General features: G+C 39.4%; 1 protein-coding gene across 6 annotated transcripts in view; it reads left to right on the forward strand.

The window, feature by feature from the left end:
• The window catches only part of tenm3 (teneurin transmembrane protein 3), a 366,691-nt gene that overhangs the window by 304,837 nt on the left and 43,214 nt on the right, over positions 1-18,640 (forward strand). For 4 of the 6 annotated variants that reach the window (XM_086142740.1, XM_086142745.1, XM_086142739.1 and 1 more), the window contains 5 exons: positions 10,586-10,657; positions 11,125-11,302; positions 11,986-12,006; positions 17,134-17,258; positions 17,732-17,839. In XM_086142740.1, the coding sequence (XP_085998866.1) occupies positions 10,586-10,657; positions 11,125-11,302; positions 11,986-12,006; positions 17,134-17,258; positions 17,732-17,839 (504 nt within the window). The remainder of the gene's footprint in view (positions 1-10,585; positions 10,658-11,124; positions 11,303-11,985; positions 12,007-17,133; positions 17,259-17,731; positions 17,840-18,640) is intronic. The other 2 variants (XM_086142741.1, XM_086142743.1) reach the window with 1 other exon arrangement.

Consider the following 18,640-nt stretch of genomic DNA (forward strand, 5'->3'; position numbering starts at 1 on the left):
GGGAAGGTCAAAATGTAATATCCACTTATGAAGATCAAGGGTATTGTAATGGAGAGTGTAAAGAGATGAGATACTTTCAGGCTATTGTCCTAAAAGTTGACCATATTAGGATGGATACATGTAAAAAAAATACATAGGCCTTGGTCAGCTTTAAAGACTGTTTGACTTTATAAACTCTGCTCCCTTCTCCTTCCCTTACTCCCTGTCCTCTATCTGTCACCCCATCCATCACATTGCTATTCATCCCTCTCTCCCTGCAGCCCTCTGGGGCTTTCAACACCTTGTCACATGTGTGTGTGTTTATTTCCAAGTACTCCCTATACTGCGAGGACTGTGAAGTGTTTAAACCATCACATTGTGGGAATGTGCATGTCTTTCTTAAGGGACAGAAAGCAGATCCCCCTGGCATGAATTATTAAATTTAGGGTGAAGGGTAAATTAAAGTCAGGATTAAGCAGTAACTCATAAGTCAGGGTAATAAAAATTAATGTTGGTCACTGGGCTGAAGGCAGGAGTCTTCTCTGACTTTCTGCGTCCCCGCAAAGAAGGTCCCTGTGGGTGTGTTTTACTTTGAGACTAGAGCACACTGTGTCTACATGGCATTAAAAAAAGAAAGAGATAAAGATGAATAAATATCCCCTTGTTTTAGAGTAACACAAGAGCAAGAAAGTAGTATTATAGTAGTAGTAGTAGCTAAGTCCTACCACTACTACTACGACTGCTACTGCTATAATAATAATGTAATTATTACAGCAGTAGAAGGCGTAGTAGTCGTGGTAGTAGAGAAAAAAAACATCAACTTGTAACTGTAACAGTGTAACATTTGTAGGTAAATAGCGAAAGCAGCAATCCTCTCAGCCCTAGCATTCTGGAATTTAGCAAATTAGCACAAAAATAAACAAACACACAATCAAAGCAAAGTCCTGACTTCAATTTGACAGCAGGGACATGATAAACAGTGTTATTTTTTCCAGAACAATTTTTAAGTTTTATTTCAATTTATTGTTTTATCACTTGTTTTTATTTATTTATTTATTTATTTATTTATTTTTCCTGTTAGAATTAATTAAAAAATGGTGGAAATATATAGAGTTGGCATATAGTCTCTTCTTTGACGGAAAGACACAAAGATGAGGAAACCCCCAATAGAAGTAGAAGAATAAAAAAAAGGTAAAGTAAACAGTGCAATGAATATATTTTGCCTCATCCACACGTAAGCACACGAGCCCCTGATGTTGTGTAATCAGAGTCTGAGGGATTCTGATAATACAGTGTGTTTGTGTTGGCGTGTGTGTGTTTGTAGCCTGCATGTAGCCTATCTGCCATCCATGTTCACGAATCCTAAAAACTTTTTCAAGCAAGTCAGTTTATGAAGCTTGTTCAAGTGTTGAGGTGCTTTGAGCAAGGGTGGAGCAAAACTCCTAGTGGCGACAAGTGTGAAAAACTGCTTGCGAAAAACGTTTGACTCCATTTTTCAGACACTAAGCAGGTCAGCCACAGTCTGCAGTTTGCTGTTCTGCTCCAGAGAGCGTGAGCCAAGCCTGCCCATTTTTCCGTGAGATCAGTCCAATCCGCTGATATTTTAAAGCAACACAACATGCTGAAGTTCCAAATTGTATTTGATCATTACAGCCTTCACCAGGAAAATACATAGCAGTCTTGTAAAGCAAAAAAAAAAAGGAACAACTCCATCCTTGTACGTAATGATCCAGTTTTAACTACACCGTTTGCAAGATGGGAATCTGTCGCACCTGGACTGTTGGTTTTCTCCCAAAACAAAATGTCTCCCACCCTGTTTGAAAATCTTGCGTCGCCATTCAGCAAGAAAGGCCAGTTTCTGTCTTGCTCATGTACTGAGAGAATTATAATGCCTACATGTTCTCCGTATGTTCCTTTTGCTTTACTGCTTTAGGCACATATGGATTTCTAGTATCTGTTGATGTTATTGCAGTGGTTTTGAAGTTACAAAAGGATTGATTTTCTAATTTGAGCTATCAGTAGTTTACAGTGTGTTTAATCATGTGGTCTCTCTGACCACAATTTCCTGTCATCCAAGAGTATGAGCAATTATTCAACCAGCTATTCTCTAATTCAATTCCTAAAATAATTACATTATGCCTGGTGATGGAAATCCGTACTGCCAGCTGAATCCTCACCATCTCCATTCCAACAAGTTGAAGGATTCTAGTAGTCTGTTCTGGGTAGGTGCTAAAATTAGAACAAAACTCTTCCTTCCCACATTTTATGTACTAAAGTTGTAACTATTAATGTCTCAGTGAGTGATCTTTACCCCCCTCTTAAATCAAGAGCGTGATTCTCTACTCTTTGGCTTTTTGCCGTTTAGAGGCTATAAACCTGTCTAGCTGATATATCTTCATGCAGCTGCCACGTGAAATTTCGTGAAAGTGATAACACATGTCAAAGAGGGACTTTTTGCATCAAAAACACACATTTGGTGTATTTCATTGACATTTTAACTATGATCTTGAACATGGTCACATTACGACAAGACTAACATTTACGTGGAACATTACCTGATGGACAGATAGAATTCTAACTGAATTCTAAATTGTGCGATTGTCGCACACATTTCAGCATTTCCGCGACAATTGGTCATATGTCCACATTGTTGCGGGACATTTCTTGGATATGTGCAATAATGTCATGCAGGTTTTTGCATATTTTCATTTTGATTTTAGACATACCCGCAATGATGTCCAGTGAATTTTTACAGTTTTCACATTTTCATGGCATATGTGATGGTCTTCTATAGGCATTTATCCATGTATAGAAAGCATTTAAATACATGAGCAATCCACATGTTTTCTCTGCAAGGGATGGAAACAACCAAAGAACACAAAGTTCAAAGCTAGCCTCGGAGGGCGAATGGATGAAATGAATTATCTTTCCTGTCTGAACCTCAGCATGCGACACTGCCTTGTCAGAACTATCCAAGTGGCCGAGGGGAGAGAAAACAAAAAACATAACGTATAACTTATTCATTTAAAACCCCAGCCAGTTATACACCTGTTTTTGACAAGCCAACATCTGTCACCGCTCAAGATTGGTCTTTATGTAGGTTTTTTTTTTTAATAAAAAAAAAAAAAAAAAAAAAAAGGAAAAAATATCATGAGGGGCGCAGGGGAGCTGTCATCTGCAGAGACAAGGCAAAGCCTATTCACTGTATGTGAAGGTAAAAAAATGAAAAAAATGGTTTAATTGTTAAACATTTGTCCTCTGTCATGAAGAACCTCCCCCACCATTTCACATGCTGCATGAGTTTATTCTACTGATTGTTTCAAGGTCACAGTTCGCACAGATATTGAACACTGCCAAATTCAATACTTGTACTAATATAAACGCATTTAACCCATGTTTAATTTACGCGTTCATGTGTGCCCCTGATTGGATTCTCATAATATATGCGGTGTAATTTTTATCACATACATGTTTGCGTATGTTGTATGTTTCTGTCATCAAAATTGAAAAGTGGTGTTTGCGTGTCAGTCATTGTTTGGTTAATGTTAAGCTGTTTGGCCAACTGTACCTGGAATGTGTGGTTTGCTGTTATCAGCAGCTGTGCAGACACCATGTGGAATCGGCCTGCTGAAGTCACAGACAGAATGGTTCGATTAATGATTATGTCCACCGCCTTTCTTCTACCATCAGCAAGAAAAAAAAAAGAAAATAATTCTTGGTATAAAACGCATTGCGATATTAAACACAATGCAGAATAACTGTGATTATGACAAAACGCACATACTCAGCAGTGTGAAATGATAAAGTAATCCCATTTTGTGTCCCATACAGTCAAATTCATTATGACAGTATTTATTCAGCAGTAAAACCCAGACAGAATTATGTCATTTCACCATAACTATCACTAAAAACCAAGTTCTTCACTCTGATTTAGTGAATGATAATAATAATGAGTAATAATAATAATGAGTTGGAATTAAAAAAAATCCCCTTTATTCAAATGCTAGGATGTAACACATATACGTTCAACAAGAACATGTAAAAATACTCAGTCTTGCTCATTGACAGGGGATCAACTCAGAATGAGAACATCAACTCCCATTGGTTGTTCACGGAACACAAAACACCTCCTATGGCCCAAGTAGAAATACGAGCCCCCAAGGCGCTGGTTAAAGAAAAGAAATCAAAATCAACTTAAGGCGAGCCTTAACTAGTGCTTTTAAGACTATCACTGAACTCTCGTCCTTTGATCGTGGACCTTCTTCTTCTGAGTCAGTCAAATGGCTATTTTGGCAGGGCCCGCAAAAAGGTCTAGCACAACTGACACCCTCTTGTTGGTTCAAATATCATATCTATCTATCTGGTTTCAAATATCTTGGACCAAAAATAAATAATTGGAACGTAAAGGTTACCCTCAAACCAAGGAATAAACTTTTCAAGAAACTAAACAGTGGCACCACCCTGGGGTCTCCAGTCACCCCAGGCTCAAATTTTGTTTGTGGCTACAGCACCGTGCACAACGGAGGTCACCTACCCCTTTTCTAGTGGGGGCTTGTACAGGGCCTACCAACTCTTCTTCGGAGAGATGTCCAGTCCAAAGAAATGTTGCCACTTCAAGTCCTTGTGTAGGTAAAGAATCTTTACACAATTTGTGTCGAGGTCTTTTCTGTCTGCGTAAAAAGTTTAAGCTTGGAGTTCCAAATGCCAGTACTAGGCCATCCTTGACCCACGGCAGGACAGTCAGTGAGGGGAACCTGTCGTCAATATTCTCGTTCCATAACTCATGGCAGGAACGATCCAAGACAAAACACTTCAGGTGGGGAGGGAGAGCGTCACAGATTTCCTTGGTAATCCTGATGATCAGCCTAGCCAAGTTGGCACTTCTAGAATCGCTGTACGATCCATGTGATCGGGGGATGAGTGAGTTAGCCACCGCAAGAGGGGACCCAGCTTTCTGACACCTGCCCTGCTGAGGCTGAGACCCATGCCTGTGGAACACAAGGACTGTGACTTCAGAAAATTGTTGAGTAGCAGAAGCTCGTCCATCAGCGATCTGCCGAAACACTAGAACCTGCCAAGCTTGGAGCGCTGAACCATAAAACAACGTGAATCTGGTCAGGTTGAGAACCTCTTCAGTCTGCATCAGTCTGTCAAACCCCAAACAGCTGGGTCCGCACTTATACAGCATCTTCCTCGCTGCGTGCAGTCTAAAACCTGATACCTTGCAAGAAATGTGAGTGAGGCCTTGGCCTCCCTCAGCAAACGGAAAGTAGAGGACGGTCGCTTGGGTTCAGCTTTTTTCAGACTAGTAAAAGTCCAGGATGGGCCTCTGGATCTCCTCTAACAAGCCTCTTGGTGGCATTAGTACAATAAGCTTGTGCCATTGTAGCAATCAGATTACTGATAACTAGCACCCTTCCCCTCTAGGACAGCTGTAGCCAACTCCACTTTGACAGCCATGCACTAACCTTGTCTTTCATTCATTCCCAGTTATTTCCCCTCAATGCCTCAGTACCTAGGAACACCCCTAGCACCATAAGGCCTTCCCTGTCCCAGCTGAGGCCACCGGGTAGGATGGGCAAAGTGTGGCCACTCCATTGGCCCAGCAGTAGAGCTTTGCTATTTTCCCAGTTCACCCTTGCTGAGCTCACCCCCTCAATATAAAAGGGAGCATTCCGAAGGTGCTGAACATTATTCTAGTTGGCAACAAACACAGCATAAGCAAACAGGTTAAAGGAGTGCTCTTGTCCCCTTGGCCCCAGCAAGGGGAACCGTGGAGCCGGTTCCCTAGTTGTGAGAGCAAAGGCGTGATGGCTAAAGCATACACTGCTCGATGGCTCAAGCATACGCTGCCCCATCCCTGGGGAGCATACGCTGCCCAGAGATGGAGCCGGTCTAACTGCACTCCACTAGCACTGCACAAAGAACATAGCCTATACTGCCGCGAAAGTGTTTAAAAAAAGTCCATGGGTAGTCTGGCCCAGAGGTATCTGGTTTACAGCGACAGTGATCTCCTGAATGCTCAGTTCCTGGTCCAGAGTCATTCTCTCCTCCAGGCTGAGTTGGAGAGGGTCCTTCAGGAGATCCTTACAGCTTCCACAATCACAGTCCACTCTCTCAAAGAGGTCTATATAGAAGCTAAGTGCATGAGCCCCCACTTCAGCTTAGACAGTAGTGACTATTCCTCCAGGTAGCCTTGGGGCATCCAAAGTCCTTAAGGTGGAGGAACCAAAACCTGATCACAGCTCCCTTTACCCTTTCCTGGAGGAGTGTGCTGAGTTCGAGTCTCCTCCCCTGCAGCAAGGCCTCAGAAGAAGTGCCTTTGCCTCCACCGCCCTTCCTTGATATTCCAAATATCAGATTCAAGATTTCTGATTACCCCTTTTGTCTTGGCCAAGGAGTGAGACGTGTAGTGATGACAGAATACCCAAATCTGGGCCTTGCTGACTTCCAACCATAAACTCAAGGACTGAAAGAGTATTTTGTTGTCTCAATTCCTGCCAGAAAACAGAGAACTTTTGGCAGAAGCTTATTGTTAAAGTGCAAATACAACTTGACCCATTGGCCAGGAGTCGTGACTGGCTCAAATGCACAATTTAGCAGCTCAATATAAGATATAAATCTGAACAAACATCAAGAAAAGCTCAAATTGGCTGTTTGGTAAAGGCTCATATGGCCCTCATACCCTTATGTGTCCAAATAATAAACAACGTGAATTAAAACAATGATGTGGTGACACAGAGAAATACAAAAAAAAGTATTTCATTTACTTAATTAATTGAATCATAAACAAACTAACTGTTGACCAAAAAAAGACATGTTCACCAAAAGAGTCCAAAGGAAAGGCAAGTTGCCAAGGTCAGCTCAAAATGAGCCATTGGCAAAATCAGATAAAAAGGCCATCCAATGGAAAAGAATACATTTAAATACATGATAAAGAACAACAAAACAAAATAACTACACACACAAACTAGCATTGCCTTGGCGGTTGGATAATGCCGCTCTCCCCTTTTATGTTTTTCCTCTCCATCCAACAAATTCAGATAAAACAGAATATGTGCATGAGTCATAGCGTATAACTACCAAGCCTATTTACATTTATATTGATCCCCTGTGCATGTGACATGGACCCTTTATATCATAGATGTTTCATTTGAGGACATTTGGGTCACACAATATATATAAGTTAGATGCACCCATGTGTTCAAATATGATACTGTGTCATGAAACATAAAATGCAATGTAATTTGAGATTCTGAGTTACCGGAAAAATATTAAACCACATGAAACTCCGAAAGCCTGAGCCACATTCCCTCCATCAGCTAAGCCCCTTTACATATTGGCAAAAGCAGCAAAACCAACATTATTAGCATAATTGCTCAAGGGAGTCAGAAGAAGAAGTGAAAAAGATTTTTCAAACTCGGCACCGGAATTATCTTAGTTCAGTTGACAATTCAGCAAGCCTGGCTTAAGTTTAACTTTTGATATGTGGTCTTGGCATTCCAGTCTTGTCAAACCTTTCTGTGATCAGATTAACCCGTCAGAGCCTCAGGTGAGCACGGTGAGACTGTAAGAATGCAGACTTTTAAATTGGGAGTTCTGTGATCAAGGTGCACTCATTTGCACGCTCACACACACACGCATGTAGAAAGTGTGAGAAACCTGGGCTGCTCTTACTTTCAACACAGCGGGAGAGTTCGATGTTCCTTCCTTTGTACACTGCTTAGCTCGCCCTGTCTCACTCTCATCGTCTCACACATGCACTTTTTGGTAGTCGGGCAAGATGTTGTAGGTTGTCTGGTGGACGGCAGCACAGCAGCCCTGGAACCCCTGCTGACTCTGTCCTGTTGATCAGTCAACACCCTCTAATGGAGGGAGAGATGAAAGCGAGTGGAGGAAAGTATTGAGAGGGGAAGAGACTTTTAATGGCCAACAGCACTGTATCATGCGTTTCAACAACTCACGGATAACTATTGCATTAAGTTGAAGAAATATTCTGATTCAACCAAGGAACAATTTGATACAAATTTGGAGTTAATTGCTGTCCAGCTGCCAAAAAAATGATTATTCCAGAGGCCTTTTTGTCAAATTCACCGGTTAATAATGAATAAAATTAACTAGGTAAAAGGATAAATTTAGCGATTAAAAATCCAACTTGACAACAGGGATGATAAGGGACTGGGTTATTCAGGAACACCTCCCTATTTTGGGGGACCAGTATTTGCCATTATTGGTGTATTGTGATTTTATGTGATATTTCAATTTCAAATTTCAATTCAATTCAACAATTGTGAAACCAGACTTTGTTGCCATGAAAGTTGCTGCTTTCGTAAACTAATGAATCACAATAATGGAGGTGCTGAAGTCTATCCCGGCTGCATCGGCGAGATGCCTCGGACTGGTCGGCAGTTAATCGTAGGATCACATGCAAAGGCAGACAACATTCACTCACTTCTTTGGGGCAATTATCCTAATTTTTTAATGAAATATAAAATGTGAGTGACAACAAAATAAATATATGCATGTATATTATTATCAAAGAAATAAGAAAACTGTGATTGTAACATTTTTATAAATCATACAAACACAAAAATGTTTAATGCTAATATATACACATGTTAATGGTGCTGTATGTGATAATGACTGGATGATAATATGTGTACATACAATGTTATTATTCGCCATCATACCTTAGTTTGACCTACCTATTACTCAATATTTATTCAAGCACCTTAGAAAGAGCATCATGGAATGAGAGATACACAAAAATAGACAAGAGCAGTGAAAAAGGGGTGCAAACGCCAGTAAGGGAATGGTTCCAAACACAGCAGATGGAAACCAAAGTTATTTCAGATTCTTCAGCAATTCTGAAATAGTTCCCATACTGTGCAGAATGCAGAACTCTGAAACACACGATGGCTTGTTTGTTTCCTGTTCCAACCCATGATTTTCATAATTCCAACCGCGCAAAACACACTCTCTAGATAAACAGTGTAACTCAAACTAGCTTCCAAGATGGTAGTGGACTTTTTAATAATTCAGTTCACTGCAGGAGGTGCTTCTTTGATGTCTCACTTTGAAGAATGAGTGCATCCCTCTCTTTTCCTCTGTCTGCCACCCCCCCTCCCCCATTCGCATTGAGCACCAATACCCTGGCCCCTCTCCTTCACCTCTAAATTCACATTGTCTCTTTCTTCCCGTCCTTTTCCCATTGTCATGTGCACTAATATCGCTCTCTCTTACACACACACGTGCATGAGCTTACCACAATGCGAGGGGTTGCACACACACACACACACACACACACACACACACACACACACACGAACACACACACACACACACAAACGCACATGCACATACATATACACGCACATGGACATACACACACATGGAGATACAAATACAGACAAGCATAAACTCAAACAGAAACGTACGCAAACATACACATTACACCCACGCACACACACATACAGAGGTCCCCAACCATCAGGCCGTGAACAGGTACCAGGCTGGGGACCATTTGGTACTGGGTCGCAAAGAAACAAAAAAAGTTGTTGAAATGTTTTTTTTTCAATGGACTTCCAGGTATATTCATTTGAAAATTTGTCAATTCCACCTGCGCCTCAGTCAAAGGGTTTTTAAGGGTTTTCAAGATTGCAAACCCTCACTAAAATGTTCAACAAACAAATGAAATGAAATAAAAAGAGAGAAACCACCCTGTAAGAGACACTACAAAGCTCATAAAGTGTCACAGCAGGTGACGCCCACCAAGAAATATGAGAAACATAAAGACATTGAAGTTATCATTTTTTTATTATATGTATTATGTGGAATATAATCCAGGGTCATCAATCAATCCCCAGCACTGGAAAACTCACAAGAATTAAGTTACTGCCTTAAACACTGCATTCTTAAATATGCTTACTGGATTACAACAGTAGGCAGACATCCTGTTTTGCAGAAGTGTAGAAATTACTGACTCTAAAAGTCGCGATCTAGGTCTGTCGAATGTCGACATTTGCATTATGAGCAGATGCTAAAGATAAATTATGTGCGATAATGAGTCTGTTGCTTTGATTAAGGCACAAAAACACTTAAGTTAGGGTTCTGGGAAACATTACAGTTAGGGGTCCAATATGCACTACTTGTTTTTCAAACATTGCTTGAAGTCACAGCTGACAAAATATGAATGACTGTCTCCTGCCGCAACACTCATCATAACAGCCTTTCACTGCTTGCTGCCGGTTATGGAGATCAAACACAGAACTCCGACAGTGATATCTGATATTTGTGCCCCAGTCTGCCTATTTATGGGTCCTGCTTTGGTCATAATTGCTTTAGTCACTACATTGTATCTGATTATTACATATCCCGCTGGTTTGCACGGGAGAGTGATCCCCAAAAATTCAACAGAAAACCCATCTTCACCACAGGGTGTACTTTTAAAAAATGGAATCTCCAAGATGAATGGAATGCACTTTGACAGTTGCTGCAATAAAAACCCTAAAAAATACTATTTCACTTCTCCCTGCATCACTTTCCCTCCTGTCGTTCTGTCTGTTCCTTATGTCTTAGTCTCACCCTATTGTCTTCTCTCCTCCAGGCATCCTATACAAAGGCAATGGAGAAAACATCTTTGTGTCCCAGCAGCCCCCTGTCATCAGCAGCATCATGGGTGAGGACAGATTCACTCCTTTTTGGTTTGTTTGCTACACAGTGATGGATGATTAGTCTCTCCTAAGTTTCAATTGTTGGGTCACAGAATGTGTAAATTGTACCTTCGTATTGTAGGTATCGTACCTTTGAGGCTGTTGCTCTCCTAGAAAAATAGAATAGAATAGAATAGAATAGAATAGAATAGAATAGAATAGAATAGAATAGAATAAAGAGCTCCATGCTATTACCAACACCATCTGTAAAAGGGGCAATTTTTCCATTAATGTGACACTTTTTAGTCATTGTTTGATTCAGTCCCTTTTTCTGAGGTGTGTTTTTAGCAGGGGAGCAACCACTTGACTTTGCAAGTTTTACAACGGCTGCCAGTGCAGACATTTCAAATAACTCAAAATTTTCTACCACCCATGCCAACAATTACTCTTGCTAAATAGTGCAGTCTGCAAAATTGAATTTAATTTCTTACAGGAAATGGACGCCGCCGTAGCATCTCCTGTCCCAGCTGTAATGGGCAGGCAGAGGGTAATAAGCTGCTGGCGCCCCTGGCGTTGGCCTGTGGAGCAGATGGCAGCGTGTTCATTGGAGACTTCAACTACATCAGGAGGATCTTCCCCTCTGGGAATGTTACTAGTGTCATGGAGCTGAGGTAAGCAGGGAGAGGGGGTTCTGTTGTTGCCAGATCAGGGATTTGAACATAATCCAGAGAATACGTATCCTTCTGTCACAGAGATAAAGATCTTTTATGACTCCTTCTTGACTAAACCCTCTTCAGAACCTATTTAACCTCTGATTTCCTGCTTCTCGGGTCATGTTACAACAAATTCATTCATATGAATATGGTGTAAACATAATGAACCATTTAGGAAAATTAGCTTATTGACTTGAGAGCCTCTATTATTTCATTAAATTCTCACATCTGATATCATTAGTCAACCTCAGGTTCTCTGAGCATGTTTCCTTCCTGCACTCAACTTCACATCATTGGTCTTGGAGGACTTTGAAGCAGTGTTCAAACTCAAAGGAAGAGAGGATAAATTGCATGACCAGATTGGACATCTTTGCCACTGCAGTAATAAACCGTTGAGTGCTTACTCCTCAGCCAAAGTGCTCTGAATTTAGAAACCTCCTTCTGGCACACAGTGGAGTGCCGGTTCCTCAACTACCCCTGTTTTTAACAGCCATTTGAAATCGTTTTAGCTCTGCGGAGGCAGCAAATCCGAAAATTCTCAACCTTCCAACTTCTTACTATTCATTTCGCTTTTTTTTTTTTTTCAAACTACTGTCGACTAACTCTTCTTCTCTTCTCCACTTCTTTCCATTTTATTAAAGAAACAAAGATTTCAGACATAGGTAAGAGTGACAACATCTTTTAAAAACAAAAACCATCCCTTCATTTCATTGTCAATGCTTGTTAATGACAGACCTTTCCATGAAAACACCTTCAGGGCAGGATTGAGACATGAGCTTACCGAGATATTCCAAATAAGATCCCAATATTTCAGGCAAATATGTAGCATTTTAAAGCATTTAATGAGGTAAGTTAAAATAATTCATCTTTCCCATTTAACTTGTCTGGGAAGTGTAAAACGCTCCAAACAACCTGTATAGCTAAAAATGATTCAATAAAATAGATATTCATCTGAATGCATAGAATTGCAGCAGAAACAATTCAGTGTCTCAGTTAGAACAACACATCTTGGCTACAGAACCTGAGCCAAGATGGTGGAATGTCAGTAAACTCTGCCTCATCCAAGGTGAAAAGCTTCATGAAATCTTTTTATTGAGAAATTTCTAGTAAAGAATCCACACAGTGGTGCAGTAGTCCACGCTGCCGCTTACATCAAGAGCGTCTGCATCTTCTGTGTGCAAGTTCTCCCTATGTCTGCGTGGTTTTCCTCAGGGTTCTTCACTGTCTCAGTATGTTCGCAGAGGACCTAAATTGCCCAGACGTGAGTGAGAGAGTGGAAGGTTGCTTGTCACCTTATGTGGCCCTGTGATCGACTGGCAACTGGTCAAGGGTGAACCCCAGCCTCTTGAACAATGACAGCTGAGTTAGGCTCCTGCGTCCCTGTGCGCTTGAGTGCTGGATAAGAGTTATCAACAATGAATGAATGAATGAATGAAGTTCTAGCTACAGTACCTTATAATGTTTTTCCTTTTGTTTCTTCATTTATTTTCTTTTTTTTGTGTATTTGGAGGGTATTCCACTTCTATAGCATGGGTTATTCACATTGTCTCAGCTTCCCATAACAGCTCAAGTTCAGACATCTGCCTCCAATATCAGTTGTAGATTTGGAGCGATTAATTTTAAGCTGTTCTCAGTACTGATTTTCAAATTGTGTTTGTTTATATAATTATTTTATCCAGAACTGAAGGAGTACTTAATTAACAATACTTTTGACAACCAACCTCTATATTCTTTATTTCCATGTCAAAATAATTGGCTTAAGTTTATTTTGGGTGGTTTGAATTGTGAAGTTTTGGACTGATCAGACATTCAGAGCAAATAGAGGAAAGTCAGTGTTTAAACTAAAAAAGATTTTAATTAAAGGGAAAATAAAGGAAAATGAGCATATTGGGAAAGGAGGAAACAGAATCTCCTTTTCAAAATGCACTGCAATTCTTCAATTAACCAGACTCAACCTATATAGGTTGAACCTGAGAATGAAAATATCACAGTAAGTCAAATGACACATTCACGGTATTTAACCAACAACTCTCCATTGCAAAAGTTGTGTAATAACTAATTTAGGCAAGCCTAATATTTTTTTGAGTAAACTGACTAAGTTTGAATGTAAGCATTGATTTTTTTTTTACATTCTTTTTTGTTTTTGTTTGAAGTGAAATACAAATACCTGCTGTAAAAGAAGCATCATTTACACAAAAGCCATGCCACAAAGGTGCCAAGAATATCTTACTTAATTCAAGACCTTTGGGTCCAGTTGCAATCAAAATTTAAAGATAAACAGAAAAAAATAAATAAAATACACTGCAATATATCTAACATCAGGTTTACTGAAATCTAGCTGAAGTCGAATCTGCAGTTTGACCAAACAGCTTCATCTCACTCAGTCGTACCCTCTGTCCATCTCTAATCTTGCCATGTTGACTTGAAGTGTTTCCATGGAACAGAGCTCATTTATCCGTTGTCAGCTCAGATAGATGGCTAGGTCGTCTCCAACACAACAGCTCCCCAGCATGGAGACCAAACAAGGAGAGGTGTCCAGAGGAGATCAAGTCTTTGGCTATGGCTGCAATCATTCCCAGTGTGTTTGTCATTAACAATTCACTGAATTAATCCCTTTATCTCTTTCTTTGAAAGCGGATTTTTCTTTTTAACCCAAAAAAGCTACTTGTCTCATTAGTGATTTAATGAGAGACATGTTTAATGCCTCTGTCTCATGCAATCAAAGCCCACTGCTGTCACATGTAAGGACATGTTTTGGCTTTGTGTTTGTTGGAAAAAGCAGGTAAAGCATCCATTTGTGATCACAATGGCCACCGCAGGAGGAGTCAGGTTACAGGTCATGTCTCTAAGAGGGCAGCTTTAAACAGTGTTCGCAGCTCTTGTGCCAAACAGGAAAATATAGAAAGTTTCTATCATATTGGATGCAGCAGATATACATTGCCATTGAAGCATGGTCATTAGCAGCAACAGTTAATGATTCAATTAGTTAATCTATCTATTTGAATTAGTTAAAGCTGTTGGGATGGATTACTTTCTATCTTTAAAAAACTCAATGGATTACATATTGCAGAGCCAAACATAATGAAAGCTATTGGTTTGTGTTATTTATATGGACAAATCACAGTAGCTGTCACGGTGCATATAAAGTTGGGCATTGTTTTTGTGAAGCATGTGACCATGTTATGTTGTCGTTACACCTTCCAAACCATAGATGCAACTGGGACTTTTTGGCACATATGTTAAGTTTCATCTTTGAAAGTGGAGCTGATCGTTGGGAAGTTGAAGCAAGACAATTTTAGAGGGTGAAATTCATTAAATGTTCTGTTCTGAATATTTGCCCACACAGACTTGTGGTACAATATTTGTATAAGCCCAGACTTTAATTTCAACCCTTTTTTTTTTTTTTCATCTTCCCTCACGCAGTCAGAACCCCATACATACGCACCTCAAGCTCCTCTGCCATCGGCTTGACACAATTGATTGTTCTTTTTTTTCCACTCATCTCTCAATTAAATTTCACTTTTTAATTTAAAGACAATTTTCTGTCAGGACAATTTTGTGTTTGTGTCATCCTGCCATCAGCTGTTCCCTATCTCATATTCACCGTGTCTTTCATGTTCCTTTAAAAAAACTTTTTTCATCCTCACTTCCTCTTTTACTGCTCATTTCTCCTCCTCCCTTTTCCCATCACCTGCTATTTGTTCCCTCATCGTCTTGCTCTTGTGTCCTGCAATCTCACCTCACTCATTACACCCCCCTTCCATGCCTCTGAACCCCCCTCTTTATTCGTTGCCTGTTTCTCTCCCCCTCAAGTTTCCTTGCCTCCTTCTGCGTCCTGTTCAGTCACATCTTTTAATACATTCTGGCGTGTTTGGAAGAGCAAATGGCATCCGCATATCACATGTGTCCTCAGGCAGCATGTCTCCGCTTTCAAGGGAACACAGAATAAGGCGTGTCTAAATGGTTTGCCATCAAATCCGTCCTCGCAAGTCGTTTTGGCACTCAGCACAAAGCAAAGCGAGTTGACCGAATGTGATGTGTCAAACCTGAACATAGGAATAGAAACGGGGGGGGAGGGGAGTTGATTCAGACTAGCAGCCATCGCACCAAATATTGCCTGACCTAGGCCACTAGGGGTTTTCAGAGAAAGGCTGGTTGCAACACAAACAGAATTATGAGATCATATTTCTCCAAATCTTTTGCATGTTAGAACATTCAAGTGTTTTCCTTTGTCCATTACATTATTCTGACATTTTGTGTATTATTTTTATTAACAATGATTTTGAATTCCCAATATGGTTCTTACTCGTTCATGTCATCATTGTTTGTTATTAATGGCTTTATTTGTGGTACTTCTTAATTCTAAATTTTGACAAACTTCTAATTAGATATTTATTGGTTTTAAGGAGTGGCAGAACCTGACGTATAATTAATTTTCACTTTGGCTTAAATGAAATCCAATTCTTCACTAGCATAATGGTATGATGAGAAATATATGTTTTTCCTACAGTTTTACAAGAGTTGCTGATTGAAGTTGAATAAAAATGTCAGTTTTTGGTGCAAGTCTAGACACTGAGTTGAGGTCCTATATATATATATATATATATATATATATATATATATATATATATATATAGGTATATAGGTATATATATACATATATACCTATGTATATATATATATGTGTGTGTGTGTGTATATATATATATATATATATATATATATATATGACCTATACACATATATATATATATAGGTCCTATATATATATATACATAGGTATATATGTATATAGATATTTATGTAATTTTTTTTAATTTTACATTACCCCTAATTCTGGCAACAACAAAGAATTCTGCTAAATGACTGCATTAGCCGGAAAACAACACATATACATTTTTCTTTAAAATGACATATTAACATATAGATACATTTAGTAAGATACAGACAATTGTTAGCTTTTCCTTATGACATGCACACACATACACACTCACACACACACACACACATACACACACCATCTATTCTTAGCTTGCATAATTTACCGCCTGTGATCGTAGATTAAAGGAACCAGTGAGTCCAGAGGCGAGAGTTTGTATGCACTCTGGTCAGTGTGTATGTCTGTTTGTGTTTTTGTCTGTGATGGATTGCACATGACAGTGTCATTTTAATAGTGTGTTAAAGCCATGTGATGGCCTCTCACACCAGAAGATGTGCGGACAAACCTGTTGACAACACACAGACACACAACAGGCTTCTGCTTTCGCCCTTTCCCACATGAATGTCAACACCTTTCTCTGGTCAGAGGGACAGTAAACACAATTTGCCCCAAAACGTTCAAGAGATAAACTTTAAAAAAATGACAAAATGATCTAAATATTAGGAAGAAACTACCAATAACAATAATTATGAAAATAATGATTAATAAGCCAATTTTCTTTAGAGCAATCCTAAGATGTTTATTTTCAAGCAATACTTCTCACAGAATGTGATGTTCAAAAAGATACATTCATCATCTGGATAGGTTGAGTTTGCGTGTGTGCCTGTGTGTTCATGTGACTCCATGCCTTAGATTGCATGCTAATTACATTTCTCTGTAAAATGTTCTGGAAAACTTAAAAACATGATTTTGCACTGTAACATGTACCTGAATTTTTACAGTTAACAAAAAGAGGTCTATTATCAAGGCTTCAAACTGATGCTGATGACAAAAAAAAATCGTAAATTTCACATTTATATATATATATATATATATATATATATGTTTTTTTTTTTTTTTTTAATTTCAGTAATAACCCCGCTCACCGCTACTACCTAGCCACAGATCCAGTAACAGGGCAGCTTTACGTGTCGGACACCAACTCACGAAGGATCTACAGACCTAAGATGCTCAGCGGGGCCAGAGACCTCATCAGTAAGTCCTGTGCTAACTTTGTAATGATTGAGTGTCAACTCTTTAAGTTAATCCTGATATCACTAGCCATTTTTATTATCTAGGCTCCTTAACGGGTAAAAAAAGAAATGACTAACCTCAGGCTTATGAAAATTTTATAGTAAGACTGCTGAAATGTTGTTTTTTTTAGCATATTTAGCATTTTATGAAGCTATATTACCTCAAGTATTTATCATATATATAAATCTTGTTACTTGCTCTAATAGTATTGTCCCTTCTGTAAATGGTTCAATGAGCATAGTTAACTTGAGGAAATTCAAGTCCAGTTGCCAAGACAAGAAGATTTCAACAAGAATAAACATCACTTATATCTTTGTTTTTAAGATTAGGGATTTAAGATGAAAATTTTGAAAAAAAAAAAGCTTTATTTTTTGTCCTCCTGGTTTTTAAATGATTATTGAATTGAATTGAATGTACCTGTGTGTATTTGTCAGGTAATGGAGAGGTTGTTGCCGGCACCGGTGAACAATGTCCTCCATTTGACGAAGCTCGATGTGGAGATGGCAGAAAGGCCACTGAGGCTCAACTACTAGGACCAAAAGGTGCTGGAAACATTTTGATAATTTACAGAGACCATTGAATTTTTTCGGGCAATTAAGTTACCAGTGCAGTGGTTAGTAGTATGACCTTACAGGTTCGATTCAGACAAGGGGACCTTTCTGTGTGGGGTTTGTATGTTCTGGTTTCCTCCCACAGTCAAAAAACATGCAGTGGGTTTATTGGGAAAGTGAGTGAATGACAATGATATGTCTTTATATGTGGCCCTGCGATTAACTGGCGATCAATCCGGAATGATTTCCTGATGACAGCTGGGATAGGTGCCAGCTTCCCCTGCAACCCTGCAGGATATGTAGAAGACGATGGATTGATTTCTGGATTTGTTACCAAACGTGTTGTTCCAAAGTTGCCACACACTGTTGTATTTTCTAAAACAGGTAGCTGAACAGAAGACAAAATATCTTTATTGTCACATACAGTTATACATAGAGCGCAATATCAGCAAAATTTGACCACTTCATTTAACTGATGAGCAAAAAGCAGCTAAGGAACAGCTGTTAGGGGTTCAGTGTCTTCTTCAGCAACACTTCGACAGGCTAGGAGGAACCAGGAACCAAACCTGGAATGTTCAGTTCCAAGGACAATCACTAACACCCTGCGCCACGCTGTGCTGTGGGTATAATGGCCTGTTGTAGTGAGAATTATTGCACATCAATTACAATACAGAACTGTCTTAAACCATATCCTGGCTGTTGACCTGAAAGACTCATTACAATTTGGAATATTTAAGCATTTTTGGATCCTGTCCCTTTCCTGCAACACTGCCTGCATACTTCCCAAGCAAA

The sequence above is a fragment of the Fistularia commersonii genome, chromosome 35, assembly GCF_037954325.1.
Source record: "Fistularia commersonii isolate RoL2024-O1a breed Wild chromosome 35, RoL_Fcom_v1.0, whole genome shotgun sequence".
NCBI lineage: Eukaryota > Metazoa > Chordata > Actinopteri > Syngnathiformes > Fistulariidae > Fistularia > Fistularia commersonii.